Source organism: Kryptolebias marmoratus, linkage group LG10, assembly GCF_001649575.2.
Source record: "Kryptolebias marmoratus isolate JLee-2015 linkage group LG10, ASM164957v2, whole genome shotgun sequence".
NCBI classification, from domain to species: Eukaryota; Metazoa; Chordata; class Actinopteri; order Cyprinodontiformes; family Rivulidae; genus Kryptolebias; species Kryptolebias marmoratus.
This window is the reverse complement of record NC_051439.1, coordinates 13,774,624-13,787,703: the sequence shown is the minus strand read 5'-3', so window position 1 is coordinate 13,787,703 and position 13,080 is coordinate 13,774,624. Positions and strand designations below refer to the sequence as shown.

Genomic DNA, 13,080 nt, shown 5'->3' with positions numbered 1-13,080 from the left:
GAGGCCCCCTGCTGCTCATAACTCTGTTCTCCATGATGGCTGTGTGACATCTTTTCAGACGGTGACTTCTGGTTCCCCATGAACTCCTCTTCTTCTGGACCCATGCCCCCGTGTGCCGGAGGACACACTGCAACTTATGACCCAGACTCTCGGGCAGTCTACGTGTACGGTGGCCTGAGGGAGGATCAGAGCTACAGCGAGGTGTACGTCCTTAATACTCTGACCTGGAAGTGGACGCTTGTCACTGTAGGTTTGTTAAAACGTATGAAATCGTTCCTTTCAGAGAATCTTATCCAGCTGTTTATAATGTGTTCAAACAAAGCAGTCAATTGTAAAGAGAATTGATGAAATCAATCAGCACTTAGTTGTGAATATCACTTTCATCCAATCATCTACGATCAGTGTTCGTTTTTCTCCTTTTTGTTCTGTTTTCTTTGTTGTTCCCTTAAGAGTTGGTTTGTTTTGCTGGTTTGGATTTAACTGTAATGTCATTTTATATCTTACAATTATGTAAGAAATATTCATTTCTGATCATGTTTTCTGTCCTTGCAGTATTTTCTGTGGTCCACCTTTAATGTTTCCTTTTAGTAGAAGCTCTTTTGTTTGTTAGCTTCAGTCTTTAAGACATAACTGAGAACAACCAAACTCCATTAAAGTTTCCACTGTTTTAGCCGACAGCTCCTCTGTTAAAGGTTTTTTTTTATTATCTAAAAATGCCAGTAAATACAACAACTTTCTTATTCTTTTAGAAATGTTTAGAATTCTTAAAAAGAATCAGCTGTTAAATGAAAGTTTTGTGTAATATCTCTATTTTTCTTTTCTTCAAAACAATTGCATAAACATCTTTTAAAAGGCTCTTTTTTAAATTTTTTTTTTACATAATCCTTGTGTTTCTGATATGTACTCTCCACTTAAACAACACTTGGACGTGTCTGTGAAATGTTTTTGTTAGTGATTTAGAACTTCCTCTTTTTCAAGGCTAAAGGAAATGTGCCAAATCTGGCATATCACTCAGCGGTGTTTTACAAGAAAGAGCTTTTTGTCTTTGGAGGAGTTCAGCCAAGCCACTCGTTGGGGGATAAATCGTGCAGTAATGCTCTGTACATCTTCAACCCTGAGCATGAACTCTGGTACAAACCCATTGTGGAAGGGAACAAGCCTCTGCCTCGCTTTGGGTCAGTCGTCTTTGCGGAACCACCGCAGCCATTTAACTTTAGGCAGAATAATGTGTTTAAAATTTTAATGTAACAACCCTGTTCCTATTTAAACAGGCACACTGCTACACTTCTCCCTCAGAAACTTGTCATTTTCGGTGGACGGAAAACGGCGGCCTACCTCAACGATCTCCACGTTTTAGATTTGGGTAAGAAAAGGTTTGATTTGATGCCTTTTTCGTGAGAGGTTTGAGGCCTGATTTCTCACTGATGGTTGTAATTTCCCGTCTGGTTGAAGGATTGATGGAGTACACAGCTGTGAAAAGTGCAAACATGCCACCTCTGCCTCGAGGGTGAGTACAGAACTAATCAACCTTGATAAATGTCATCAGGCATGGCCATCTGCTTTTAGATTTCTTGAGTGTTTTGACCTAAAAAGCAACATTTATTTTTATATTTAGAAATCAGAATTTTCAATAATTTCCTGGCATTGCTAACTTTTTGTTTAGTTGAACATAAAGTAATCTGTACCTGACAATATGTAGAATAAATAGAAGCCTTTTACATGTAAATGGACAGATTTCATGCAGCAGTTCCAGTATTGGATAACAGGATTTTGATCAGCGGGGGATGCAGTGCAATTGGAGCTCTGCTAGATGTACATATCTTCAATATGGGTCAGTTCTGATCCCTTTCTTTGGTAAAATTCTGCTCCCATCTGTGAGTTGTTCAAACCAAAAGGTCATTTCTTTTCAGACACCCGTACGTGGAGTTCAGTGGCGTCTCCACAGCTTTGCTCCAAGCCCCGTGCAGGACACAGCATGACAAATGTGGGCCGTTCCATCCCAGCTCAGTCTGGGAAGCACCCACAGTATGATGACACAAATATTAAGTGCACCTTGCTGGTGTTCGGCGGGTCAGATTGCTCCGGTTCCTTCTACAACGACACATTCAGGTGCACCGTGGAGATTACTAATGATCACGTTCAGGCAACAATGACTGACTTGATCTGATGTGAAATGAGTGTTTTCACCTGCTTGATTTAACTCCTAATCATCCATACTGTCAACACACAGCATGCACTGATTACTGAGGTTTGGCACTTTGCAAAACAAATCTGTGATTTGCATGATTTACACATTATGTGCTCTAAATGTTCCCTGCAAATTTGTATGAATGAGAGTTACTAAGATTAAATTTGATATAATCCATCTCCTTAAGTCAAGGCTTCATTATTTAAAATTGATTCAGTAAAACGGTTTTACTTTTAAATCACTTTATTAACTGTGCACACGTCTCATGCTCGAAGATCAGCAGGGGTATCTGGCTGCCGAGATGGATGACTCACTTTGAAAGCTTCGGTCTCAAGTAGGGTCTCGTTTAATCTTTTGATTGTTGGATACTGCTCGACGTCCACTTTAAACCTGGAGAATAAAAAAAGCAAAACATGCTGAAATCAAATCTAGTATAAAACGCCATAAAACGTATGTTGGATCACTTCTTGTTCAGTGTGACAAATGAACCTGAAAGTGCCATTTCTCCTGATATCACAGAACATGTTTCCTTACCTCTCTGCATTATAGACCTGAGGCACCAGACAAATATCTGCCATGGAAATCTACAAGAAAAGCAATGAGCAGAATGAGAAGTCTGCTGAAGCTCATCTTCCTGTTGATTTCTGATCCGATTATCCCGCTCTTACCTCGTCACCTACACAGTATTTGCCAGAGATTTGCTTCAGAATCGGCTCTAGAGCTGGAGGAGAAATGATCCATTTAAACCCTACTGGAGACATGATTTATGCAACAAGGGTTTTTTAAAAACAGAAACTTCCACCAACCTTGAAAACCACGGTTAATGAAGTGCTGCGCCCACTGTACCTTCTCTGCTCCTATTTTCTGGAGCACATACAAATTCTGAAAAGCCCACATGGAAATGATTACTGCGGTGTCTGTAAATCCAAGTGGATAAATCTCAATTTTAGACTCACCTGCAGAGGCTGAATTCCAGAGGCAATGAGGTCGCTTATTATTCGAACCTGAGCACGTGCCTTTGGGTCTGTAGGAAGAAGACGAGGTCCCGGTCTGGTCTCATCAATGTACTGGATCACTGCGAGCTATGTGAGCAAAATAACACTTATTTTTATTATTCAGGTTGAACCAAAGAGCATTTTAATAGTTCTTCAACTTACTGATTGAGAGAGAGTGATGCCATCTATTTCCACTGCAGGTACTTGCTGCATTGGGTTCAGAGCTTTATACTGCTCTTTAAGCTGAGACGTAAAAAGAAACTGTCAGGTCAAGACTTTTTTTTTTTAACTTTTCATATGTATTTGTTGTTCATTTGAACACATTTTTAACTTGTACTCAGTGACCCATTCGTCCCAAGCTTCATCCCAACTCTACCTTTAGAGAGATGCTCTTTTTATGTCCAGTTTTATACTACTGACAAAACTATTACCATTAAATCTGATCACTTGATGTCCTGTCAGCACTTCTTTTAGGGAATGCTTTACTCGCAACAAACTCAGAATGACTAAATACATTTTCACATAATACCAATACTACCAATTCTAGTTATACTGACTTTGTGCTGTCTGGAATCTCAGCTCTGAAATGAGTTGTTAGTCACTGCATTCTGCCTTGATTAAAGCTGCACACACTGCTTCACCTTTAGTTTTTAGTCACAGCTGTAACTATCAGGATGAACCACGACCTGGAAGAGGAGTCATAATATCAGAGTTATAATGAAGAACATGAATCTGTAAATGTACCTGCTGCCCTCCGTCTTTGATGAGATTGACTGGAACCTGGTCATACTCAATGCCTTTAAGAGCAAAAGCTGTGCACGACAAAAATAAGTTAATGTTCAAATGACTTGACTAACAATTCAGCTGAGTAGCTTCAGGCTCTGACTCACCAATGCGGACCCTCCAGGAGCAGGAACTTCTGAAGTATCCATAAAGTACAGGCTAAACGGGGAAAACGAAAAACTATTCAGTTTGAAAATTATTGCATTGTTCTGTCATGCTTTTATTTGCCTCAGTTCACCTTTGTTTGTGTTGCCATAACTCTTTGGTTCTAGCTTTACCTCAACTCAAGTGGGTCAAGTTTTACAAGTAGATTTTTTTTTTTTCTGTGACATCCCATCATCGTCCAGCAGCCAATGAGAAACGTCCCTAAGCTCCCTCCTACCTAATCTTTGGTCCATGACTAAGCAGCATCTGGGCTGCATTAAACAGCTGGAGTACATAGGCTAAACAGAAAGCTAACAGGAACAAACATTACAGTACCTTGGCTAGGCTAGCTAGCGTTAGCTGCATTGCTGCAGCTAATTTTGCAGAATAAACTGCACTTCCTGTTCAAAAGAAGCGGCGATTATCTTCTACATATTTTGCAGTAAACAATATTTTTGGTCTTAAAGATAAAAAGTAGAAATGGCGCACAAGGCTAAAAAAGTTGCTGCAGTGATTTTTTTTTTTTTAAACTTTTGGTCACAATTCAGCTCCAAGTTACATAACATCCTGTTTAGCTAACGGTGTTCCGGAGACTTATCGTTATCATCCAATAGCAGGTCGAATTGAGAAGCTAAGGCGGGACTTTAATATGTTAGATGGTGATTGGTCAGATTGCATTGACAGCTGTCCAATCATGTTGGGCTATTTGTGGGAGGGCGAACACGTAGCCAATAGTGAATCAAGTTTTTCTCAGGACCCGCCCACTAATAGTCCATCTTTGAGAGAGAATAAACCGGAGCGACGCTGTTTTCTGACCAGTGACCACAAAAAGAATTATAATGGCCTTTTTATATGACATTATCCTTCCTGATAAGGCACCTTTTTTGTTTAATTTACAAATTAAAGCAGTTGGGACTGTCAGTCATTGTGGTTGCATTTATTCAAACACAGTGACTCCTCAGTGCACCTTCAGACTGATGTGGTTTTATACTTGCAGTGCATTTCAGTCAGTTTAAATTTGTCCCCTTTTCATAACTATAGTTTGCAGTTGCTTACTGTTCTTGTTGACCAACAAGCTGCAACTGCACACAGCTGGTTCTGTGCACATTTCATATTTTGACCCTCTGGTGCATTTTTATTTTAAGTCCCACCTAAAGTTGGATGTTTGCACTCCTCCTCCATCTCAGTGGTGAGTGAAATATCCCTTGTTGTCTGTCTCAGATTAATACTTAAAGCCAAGATGTCGTGCAAAGATCATTATTTGTCTCCACACAGCCGAGTGTTAAACTCCTCATTGATGGGAAGTTTGTAGAGTCCAAGTCTTCAGAATGGCTCAATATTCATAATCCTGTCAGTATCTCAGGTGGTCACATGTACATTTTGACTTTGACATGTACATTTTCCTAAAAGTTACAGCTTTTTGGTAGCAAAGGCAGCTCCTTATTTAATTAAGACCCAAAGGGTTGCTGGGAAAACCACCTGGGTGAAACCTGAACGTATTCTTAAAATACTTGACATAACTGTACCTCTCCATTTTATTACTCATCCTCTCAACTAATTAAATCTGATTTATCTTTAATGTACAATATGAACTGACTCATTCTGATCTTTTCTCCTCTGCAGGCTACCACTCGTGAAGCGATCACTCTTGTACCCAAAGCCACCCAGGAGGAGATGCTGGCTGCTGTAGACCTGTCCTCCAGAGCTTTTCGCTCTTGGTCAGAGACCTCCATCTTGGCTCGACAGCAGATCTTTCTGCGCTATCGGCAGCTCATCAAGGACAATATTGTAAAAAGGGTCAAAAAGGGAACAGTTCAACATGGTGAGTGCAGCCATTTACTGTATAACAAGACAGAGGTTTGATGACTGATACTTGCTTTAAGTATCCAAAAGGTGGCAGCATTGGACAACCTGTTCATTTAAATTTCTACCAGCTCTGTTTTTGTGCAGGTTCTCTTTTTATGTAGATGACCAGCTCTGTTACATCAGCAGTAACTGTCAAATGCACAGATGTGCAAACAAGATACAGCTTTGTATCACTGCAGGTAAACATATCATTTCATTTGTTTCTGTCTTTTTAAATGACTCCAGTGGGGTCCCTACATGTGAGTAACCAGTTGCTACACTGCTTCTTGTGTACTGCAGGGAGCTAAGAACCACGTCGTGATGATGCCTGATGCCAACAAGGAGCACACTCTGCACAGGGTCGTGGGCGCAGCGTTCGGGGCTGTGGGACAACGCTGCATGGCCCTGTCCACAGCCGTCCTGGTGGGCGACGTGCAGAGCCGGAGCTGGTGGAGTGTGCCAAGGCTCTAGGAGTGAACACAAGCACCACACCCACCGCCCCGCATTTCACCTCGCGTGCCATCCTGAGGGGGGCCCTTTGGTTTCGGGGCCACCCATGCCGCCCTAACCTCACCTCTCCCCTTGTTCTCTCTGTTGTAATTTCACTTGGGAGTCTGCTGGGAGCGAGTGTTTGTTGAGTCAGTCATGCTGCAAATCTGTGGCCAAATCTGTGGTTCGGACCTAAATGGCGGTTTTTGACCATCAGATCCTTTCAGAAAGACGTTGGCGTGAGGTAAAATGGTGATCGGTTCTCGCTGTTTATAGAGATGTGGAGTTTCAGTAAATTTGTGTCCCGCACAGGAAACTCTCAAGTATCCGTTTAGCAGGGAGTGCCTCGGGGTTCTCCTTGTCTCGGCGTTTGTGGCAAAAGAAACCTTTGATTGTCAGCAGTTAATGTACCGTGGCGTGTAACATTACATCTGATTGTTTTTGGGGGCCCTGTTAAAAGGCCAGCCTGGTGCAGATGTGGGGCCACTGATCTCTTTGACCCAGAGCGGTGTAGACCAAGGAGCCAATCTGCCTTTGGATGGCCGGAACGTCAAGGTCAAAGGTTACGAGAATGGCAACTTTAAATGCACCACCATCATCAGCGGTTTCACAGTATGTGTATTTGTCTTTAAGAGCAGAATACAAAGCCGTCTGTCTGTAAGCGCCAATATTAGAGTGTTTCTTTTGTGCTCTGGCAGAATGACATGACGTGCTACACTGAAGAGATCTTCGGGCCCGAGCTGATTGTTCTTGAGGTCAGACACTCTAGATGATGCCATCAGTTTGGTCAACAAAAACCCCTACAGGACCGCCATCTTCACCACAAATGGTGCCACGGCACGCAGATACACTCATGGAGTGGACGTGGCCAGGTGAGTGGCTGTGGTGTCCAAATGTGCTCCTCTGGTTCGGGGGAATGAAGGCGTTCACATCCCTCTGTCATGTCTGCGCAGCATCTCAGGCAGGGAGAACATCATGTTGCTGTTTGAAAATCCTCACATATTTAAAAAAAGATAATTTTCCACGTCACGTATGTCCTTGTTTGCTTCTGGCCTAAAATACACACCATAAGCAGGCCTGTTCTCCCCACTTCCCCTTCCTCGAAGTCTCCAAATAGATAAAGCAAATATGTGTGTGTGTTGAAGGAAAACAGAGGGGCACAGAAACAATTTTCCAGGTAATATTAACGGATCGGAAATCTTAAATTAAGAGTCAAAAGGGATTCCTAGGTTTTGTATAAACATGGCCAGCCTTCAGCCTGTTTGTTTGCCTGTGGAGCCCAGCTATGCCTGTGTTTGCTGTTCACATGTCGGGGAATGTTGTGCAGGCCATGTGCTGCACTCTTTTCCAAACCTCTGTGCAACAAACATCTACTTTCCTTTCTTTTTTTTTCTTTTTCGTTCCATGCACCTTCACCAAAAGGCCTCGGTGCATCCAAACTTACTCCCGCTGTTTCAAACATTCGAAACCAACCGTGCCTCTTCAGTTTTCAAAACAAAATGTTTTATTTAGTTTTTGCTCCCTCTAATAAGAGCGTGCTTTGCTTCCAAAACAGCAGAGGTGAGCCGCAGGTTTAGCCTTGTTTGGTGCGATCATGTAGGTTTGTTTTATAAACTGTGCAGACGGACCGCATTTCTTTCATCGGCCGCGTCTCGCTCGTCCCAACAATTTGGGTTCCTGGAATTGTTCTACAAAACTTACACTTACGAAAATGAAAGGGAGGATCCTTGTTATGTGCAGGTTGGAGTCGGCGTACCCATCCCTTTGCCTCTGCCAATGTTCTCCTTCACCGGATCGAGAGCATCCTCCAGGAGGACGTGAACTTCGGCGGGAAACAAGTAAGCAGCCAAGTAAACACAGATTACGGTGAAAGGAAAAACACACGTGTGCCCGTTTGACTTGAGATGTAAACATTATGGTTTTTGTTCTCCAGGGTTTTCAGTTCCACACGCAGATCAAATCCATAACCTCACAATGGAAAGCTGAAGATGCAGCCTTGAAAAGTCCTGCGGTTACCATGCCAACAATGGGACGCTAAATCCTCCCAAGTCCTGATGAGACGTTAAAACCTTTCTCCACAAACGAAACAAACACAGTTTATGTTTCAGAACTGTTCGTGATGCAAATCTGCAGATGTGAAAACATCCTTGGGTCAATGTCAGCTCCTAAATATACTAATAATAAATATTTAGAAGAATTTTTAGCGTGAAGAATTCCCACAAACATCAGTGCCTTATGAATGGGGTTATAACCATTTTGGTGAATATTACTGGAATTCAAACAAGCACTTTATGCACAAAACACAAATATTAACACACCGAGTATGCAAATTTTAAATAAACACAAACACACATCTTGTATTCAGCTCCACAGAAAACAATTCAGAGTGGGATGTGAGCTGTAGAGGCTTCACTGAGGTCATGTGGTGGGGTGCAGATCCGGCAGAATGGACTCCGGCGCCTGATGGGGGGTGGAGGCGGGGGAGGGACCGATGATCGCCGGGCAGAGCTCGTCTCTAATTCTGGAAGACAGTCATCATTATTCAACGCTAAAATGCAACCGTCTTGATAAATCACATGGCAGCCACTGCTTTTTCATGCAATGTGGGACCAATAAATCTGCGCAGGATTCCTAAATTGCAAGGACGAGATAGAAGTTTTTATTCTGGTGCATTCTTTTTGAGTTTTACTTGGCAACGTTGGTGTCAGCTTGGGCTCTTCTGCTTCTCGGAGGAGGCGCAATTAGCCAGATGTTGGAAGTGCTTCCTATCAGGAAAAAAAATAAATAAATAGAAGCAAAGTGGCAGCTTAATCCAAACCAGTGAAACGTTGTTCAAAGCAGACCTGTGTCTTTTCACTCAGGCCTGCAGCCTTCTCTAATGGGGGTCACTTCAGGCTAAGTGAATGCTACCAGATTTGGACGCAGCTTACAGATGGTCCCAACTTGCCAAATTTTCTGTGTTTTTTCTTCTGTGCTTCACTAGATGCCAGACCACTGCTAACATGAATATACTTCTCCTTTTTCCTGCCCTGTCCCATACATCTTCATCCCCTGCACAGTACTTTCTGAAAATCATGTTACCAGCTGCTCTTTGACCACAAGTGTTCAAAGAACAAAATAAACTGCTTGTGCACGTGAAGAGGGACCAATAAGCTGAAAGAAAATCGACGTGACCAGATGTTTGTTTCCGAGCACACGACTTTGTGGCTGGGCCTATTTTTACTATTGTGCCTAGACTCTTTCTTCATTCTTTTTAAGCAGCTGGATGGAAAAGAAAATTGGTCGAAGCCTAACTTATGTTTTATGGTATCCTCTTCTCCCGAGAAAATAGCTGTTTAAAACATTAAAAAGAGGGAGGAGTCAGCCGTTTCAATTTGAACTGGTGTCTCTGCACTTTGTTCTTCACAGTTAATTGATGCAGAAGTCTTTGCTCGTTTTAGGGCATTACAAATGGCTTTTTAACATAATATCTGAGATGTAGTTGGTGAGCAAAGCAACTGGCAATAGATTTGCCAAGTCAGACGTAACCCACTCGTATGAGATGCTTTATTACCTTTCTGCCTGTCCGTTCATTTTAGCAAAGAGAAGACTGAGAACTTGTTCCTTCTGCTCCCACGTGAGATCTGAGATTTGAACTTCACTGCCTGGAGAATACGGCCTTTAAGCAGAAGTTAAATAAGAATTACTTTCTTTAGAGCCTTTCTCATTATATAGGCTTCCAGTAACTTAGCTTCAGCAAACATGGTGAATTAAAACTATCACAGATTTAACCACTGGGGTACATATCATGGGAAAGATTGAGAGGGAAAGTGGATGTACCATTTTGCAGCTGCCTCCATGTCGGCATACACAGAATTGGTACTGTTGGGATTTTTATTGAAGGTGCGGATGGGTGGGAACTTTATCTTTCCTGCTGTGGCTTCCCTTAACCTCCACTGGTAATCTCGAAGTGCCTCCTTTTTGTAACGAAGCCTGCTGGCGTCAATCTCCTCCCTGACGTGATCCAGCGCTTGGTGAAAGAAGTTCTCCATCTCTTTGCGCTTGTCCACGATGATACTCGCCAGCTGCCTGACACGCCTGATCTCCTCCTCCCGCATGGAGAGGACCTTCTGCAGTTTGTCCAGCTCCACCTGGCTGGCCTGGATGGTGACCAGGTTCATCTCCTCCTTCTTCTCCTGCTGCTCAAGTTTAGCCGCCGTTTGCTCGAGGGCCTGCTCTAGGGAGGCATTTTTGGCCACGAGTTCTGAAAGCGTCTTTTTTAAGTTCCCCATCTCTGCTGCGTTGTTCTTTACTGTCAACTCGTGCATTTCCTGAGACAGAAGGCATATAAGGAGATATAAATGGCTAACACAGAGCTAATTTTGGAATATCATTTCTTTTTTTCTAACATAGAGGTAGAACAGGTAATTATTTGTGTTCTAACTTGTGCTGCTGAGTGAGCGGCCTTAGTGTAAGCAGAGCGGATTTACTCTTGTGATTTTGCTGTCATCGTCAGGGGTGAGATTAATGTGCCCAGAATTTATTTTTCTTGACAAATCAGTGCCAGAAAACTGCTCAGTATTAGCGGGTAAATTTTAACCCAGACACCAGTGGAAAACTCACCGCAACCACCGACCACTGAGAGGCTGGACAGTAGTCAGGAGTTCGGTGGGGTGGGGTGGGGGTAATGGGAGTGGGACCACAAGCAAAATACGCAGGGTCAGCACAAGTAAACAGCACAAGGGGGAAAACAAACCCACCTGAAATATATTCTGCACAGATCTGACAAGTGTTTCATAACCAGGAATGACTTTATGAAGATAAACGGACTCTGTCTGAGGGCCGCTGCTGTTTGCTCTCTTTTGGTACCTTCTCCAGCGCCAGTGAGACGTTTTCCCCAGCCAATGAATGTGTCAATTTCTTCAGGTCCTCTACCTCCTTCATGCTGTTTTCCAGTGTTTTATTTAGCCCATTGTGCTCCTTGAATGCTGAATGCAATGAATCTTCCATTCGACTAAAAAAAAATCAAAAACAAATAAAGAACCACTTAGAAACTTGTCTCCATGTTTAAACCCGTTTGTACGAGTCTTGATTTTGTTCCATGTTATAATTTTATTTTAGCCTGCCAGTGGCTTTGAATGCATTACAATTTTTTTTTTTTTGCTGTTTTTGCAGAAAACCGGATCCACCGGATGGGTTTGTTTGACTTTTGTGTTCAAAATTAAATCAATTACTGTCACTAAGACCAGGCCGGGCAGGGCCACACCAGTATCAATGTTGATGTTTCATGAACTGTGAAAATAGCTCATCCTATGGCCTCAAAAGGTAAGAAACTCTGGTCTTCCACTCATGCATTATCCTCCCCTTTCATGGCTGGAGACGCACACTGTCATCGGCGTGTGGTCAAAAGAATAACATTAGTTCTGGTTATATGTATTTAGGGAGATAAACTCTTAAGTGAGTAAATTATTTTTCTTTGCGTTCTGCATGACGGTGCAGTTTAAACGGATAAACAGCAGCGGAAACACTCACGCTACGGCTCCATGGTGTTGCACCTTTAACATTTCTATCTCCTCACTGTGTTGTTCCTCCAGCTCCATCTGTAGATCCGCCTGCAAGGAAATTTAACACAACGGCACTAACATTAGAGCTTGTTTTCCCACCAATATCGTTGGGGAAACAGTGGGATGGTTTTTAGGTGGTGCCATCAGGCTTTATACCTTTTCCTGGAGGAAATTGTCCTCAGTTTTGAGTAGGTTTTCCCTGTACTCTTTCTCAGCAATTTCCATGTTTTCTCTCATCTATAAAAAAAACAAGACACCCTTGTTGGTTGCATTTTGACATCTTCACAAATAAAAAACAAAACAACATTTGATATGTCGTCCGTCTCCTCACGATGCTGAGCTCCAGCTCCTGGTGGGCGTTTGACTCCTTCAGTTTTCTCATTTCGTCCTGGATCATTTTAAACTCTTGGGCCTTCGTAGACACAAACACAACAAAAAAACATTTGGTTCATGCAATGCATTGAAATGAGACCACTTAATGCTTTAACTTGTGTGTGCTGGGGCCGCTGCAGAAGTTCCTCAAATGCAGCTTGTGAACTGGCGAACAGAGTTCACAAGGGTAAACGCTGCAGCGAGCACAGATCATTCATCTTAAACGTCTTAAGATGCTACTGTGGAGAAGCCAGTCTGGGCAAAAATGTGACAATGTGACCAAAATCATGGAAGACTAGAAACACACGCACCCGCAAACATGAACATGACGACTAAATGACAGGTTCTCAACCATCTGATTACAACTTTGAGCCTAATCGTTATTCTTCAGATAACTCAGTGAACGCTCGGCTACATCACAGCAGCAGGATTTACACAAGCTGGTTGGCGTCTTCTAATTTTCCCCATATGTGATCTATCATAGGGCAAGTTTTCCAAAAATATCCCCCACTTTAGGGTTAAAAGTCATCAGCGCTGCCTTCATCTGTCTCTGCGTCTGTAAGGTAATCATTTGGCTGACTGAGCTTCCCATGTTTCAGGCTTTCACGTCCCCGTTTCCACAGTGAACCGTTTCATCGCCCTGCAAAACTTAATATGGCCACGAATGGCAAACTTTCAGCGTCATTTTGCCATATCCAACCCCCCCACCCCCCACCCCCCC

At 42.8% G+C, this 13,080-nt stretch overlaps 4 protein-coding genes across 5 annotated transcripts in view; 2 read left to right on the top strand and 2 right to left on the bottom strand.

The window, feature by feature from the left end:
- zgc:163014 (uncharacterized protein LOC100038766 homolog) overlaps positions 1-2,374 on the top strand; it is a 4,643-nt gene extending 2,269 nt beyond the window's left edge. Inside the window, exons 7-12 of the mRNA XM_017413706.3 lie at positions 59-246; positions 979-1,175; positions 1,272-1,363; positions 1,453-1,507; positions 1,734-1,831; positions 1,911-2,374. Coding sequence (XP_017269195.1) covers positions 59-246; positions 979-1,175; positions 1,272-1,363; positions 1,453-1,507; positions 1,734-1,831; positions 1,911-2,167 — 887 coding nt within the window. The 3' untranslated portion in view covers positions 2,168-2,374. The remainder of the gene's footprint in view (positions 1-58; positions 247-978; positions 1,176-1,271; positions 1,364-1,452; positions 1,508-1,733; positions 1,832-1,910) is intronic.
- A 39-nt stretch (positions 2,375-2,413) lies between these two features.
- gstz1 (glutathione S-transferase zeta 1) lies at positions 2,414-4,651 on the bottom strand. 2 transcript variants are annotated; one of them, XM_017412984.3, is made up of 9 exons: positions 4,447-4,651; positions 4,074-4,125; positions 3,928-3,995; positions 3,346-3,426; positions 3,145-3,270; positions 2,995-3,070; positions 2,857-2,909; positions 2,723-2,772; positions 2,414-2,578 (listed from the first exon to the last, which is right to left on the bottom strand). In XM_017412984.3, the coding sequence occupies exons 1-9, from the start codon at positions 4,474-4,476 to the stop codon at positions 2,452-2,454; spliced, it is 663 nt and encodes a 220-aa protein (XP_017268473.1). In that variant the 5' UTR covers positions 4,477-4,651; the 3' UTR covers positions 2,414-2,451.
- Positions 4,652-4,804: 153 nt separating this feature from the next.
- On the top strand, positions 4,805-8,693 carry LOC108233743 (methylmalonate-semialdehyde dehydrogenase [acylating], mitochondrial). Its single transcript, XM_037977950.1, is given in 8 exon segments — positions 4,805-4,834; positions 5,734-5,898; positions 6,256-6,378; positions 6,880-7,056; positions 7,143-7,199; positions 7,201-7,316; positions 8,185-8,282; positions 8,378-8,693. Coding segments are annotated over 8 exon segments (819 nt in total). The 3' UTR covers positions 8,431-8,693.
- Positions 8,694-8,761: 68 nt separating this feature from the next.
- LOC108233750 (basal body-orientation factor 1) overlaps positions 8,762-13,080 on the bottom strand; it is a 6,235-nt gene continuing 1,916 nt past the window's right edge. The window contains exons 4-11 of the mRNA XM_017412412.3: positions 12,319-12,399; positions 12,144-12,224; positions 11,956-12,035; positions 11,293-11,437; positions 10,264-10,754; positions 9,998-10,102; positions 9,134-9,209; positions 8,762-8,965 (exon numbers count right to left, since the gene is read on the bottom strand). Coding sequence (XP_017267901.1) covers positions 9,149-9,209; positions 9,998-10,102; positions 10,264-10,754; positions 11,293-11,437; positions 11,956-12,035; positions 12,144-12,224; positions 12,319-12,399 — 1,044 coding nt within the window. The 3' untranslated portion in view covers positions 8,762-8,965; positions 9,134-9,148. The remainder of the gene's footprint in view (positions 8,966-9,133; positions 9,210-9,997; positions 10,103-10,263; positions 10,755-11,292; positions 11,438-11,955; positions 12,036-12,143; positions 12,225-12,318; positions 12,400-13,080) is intronic.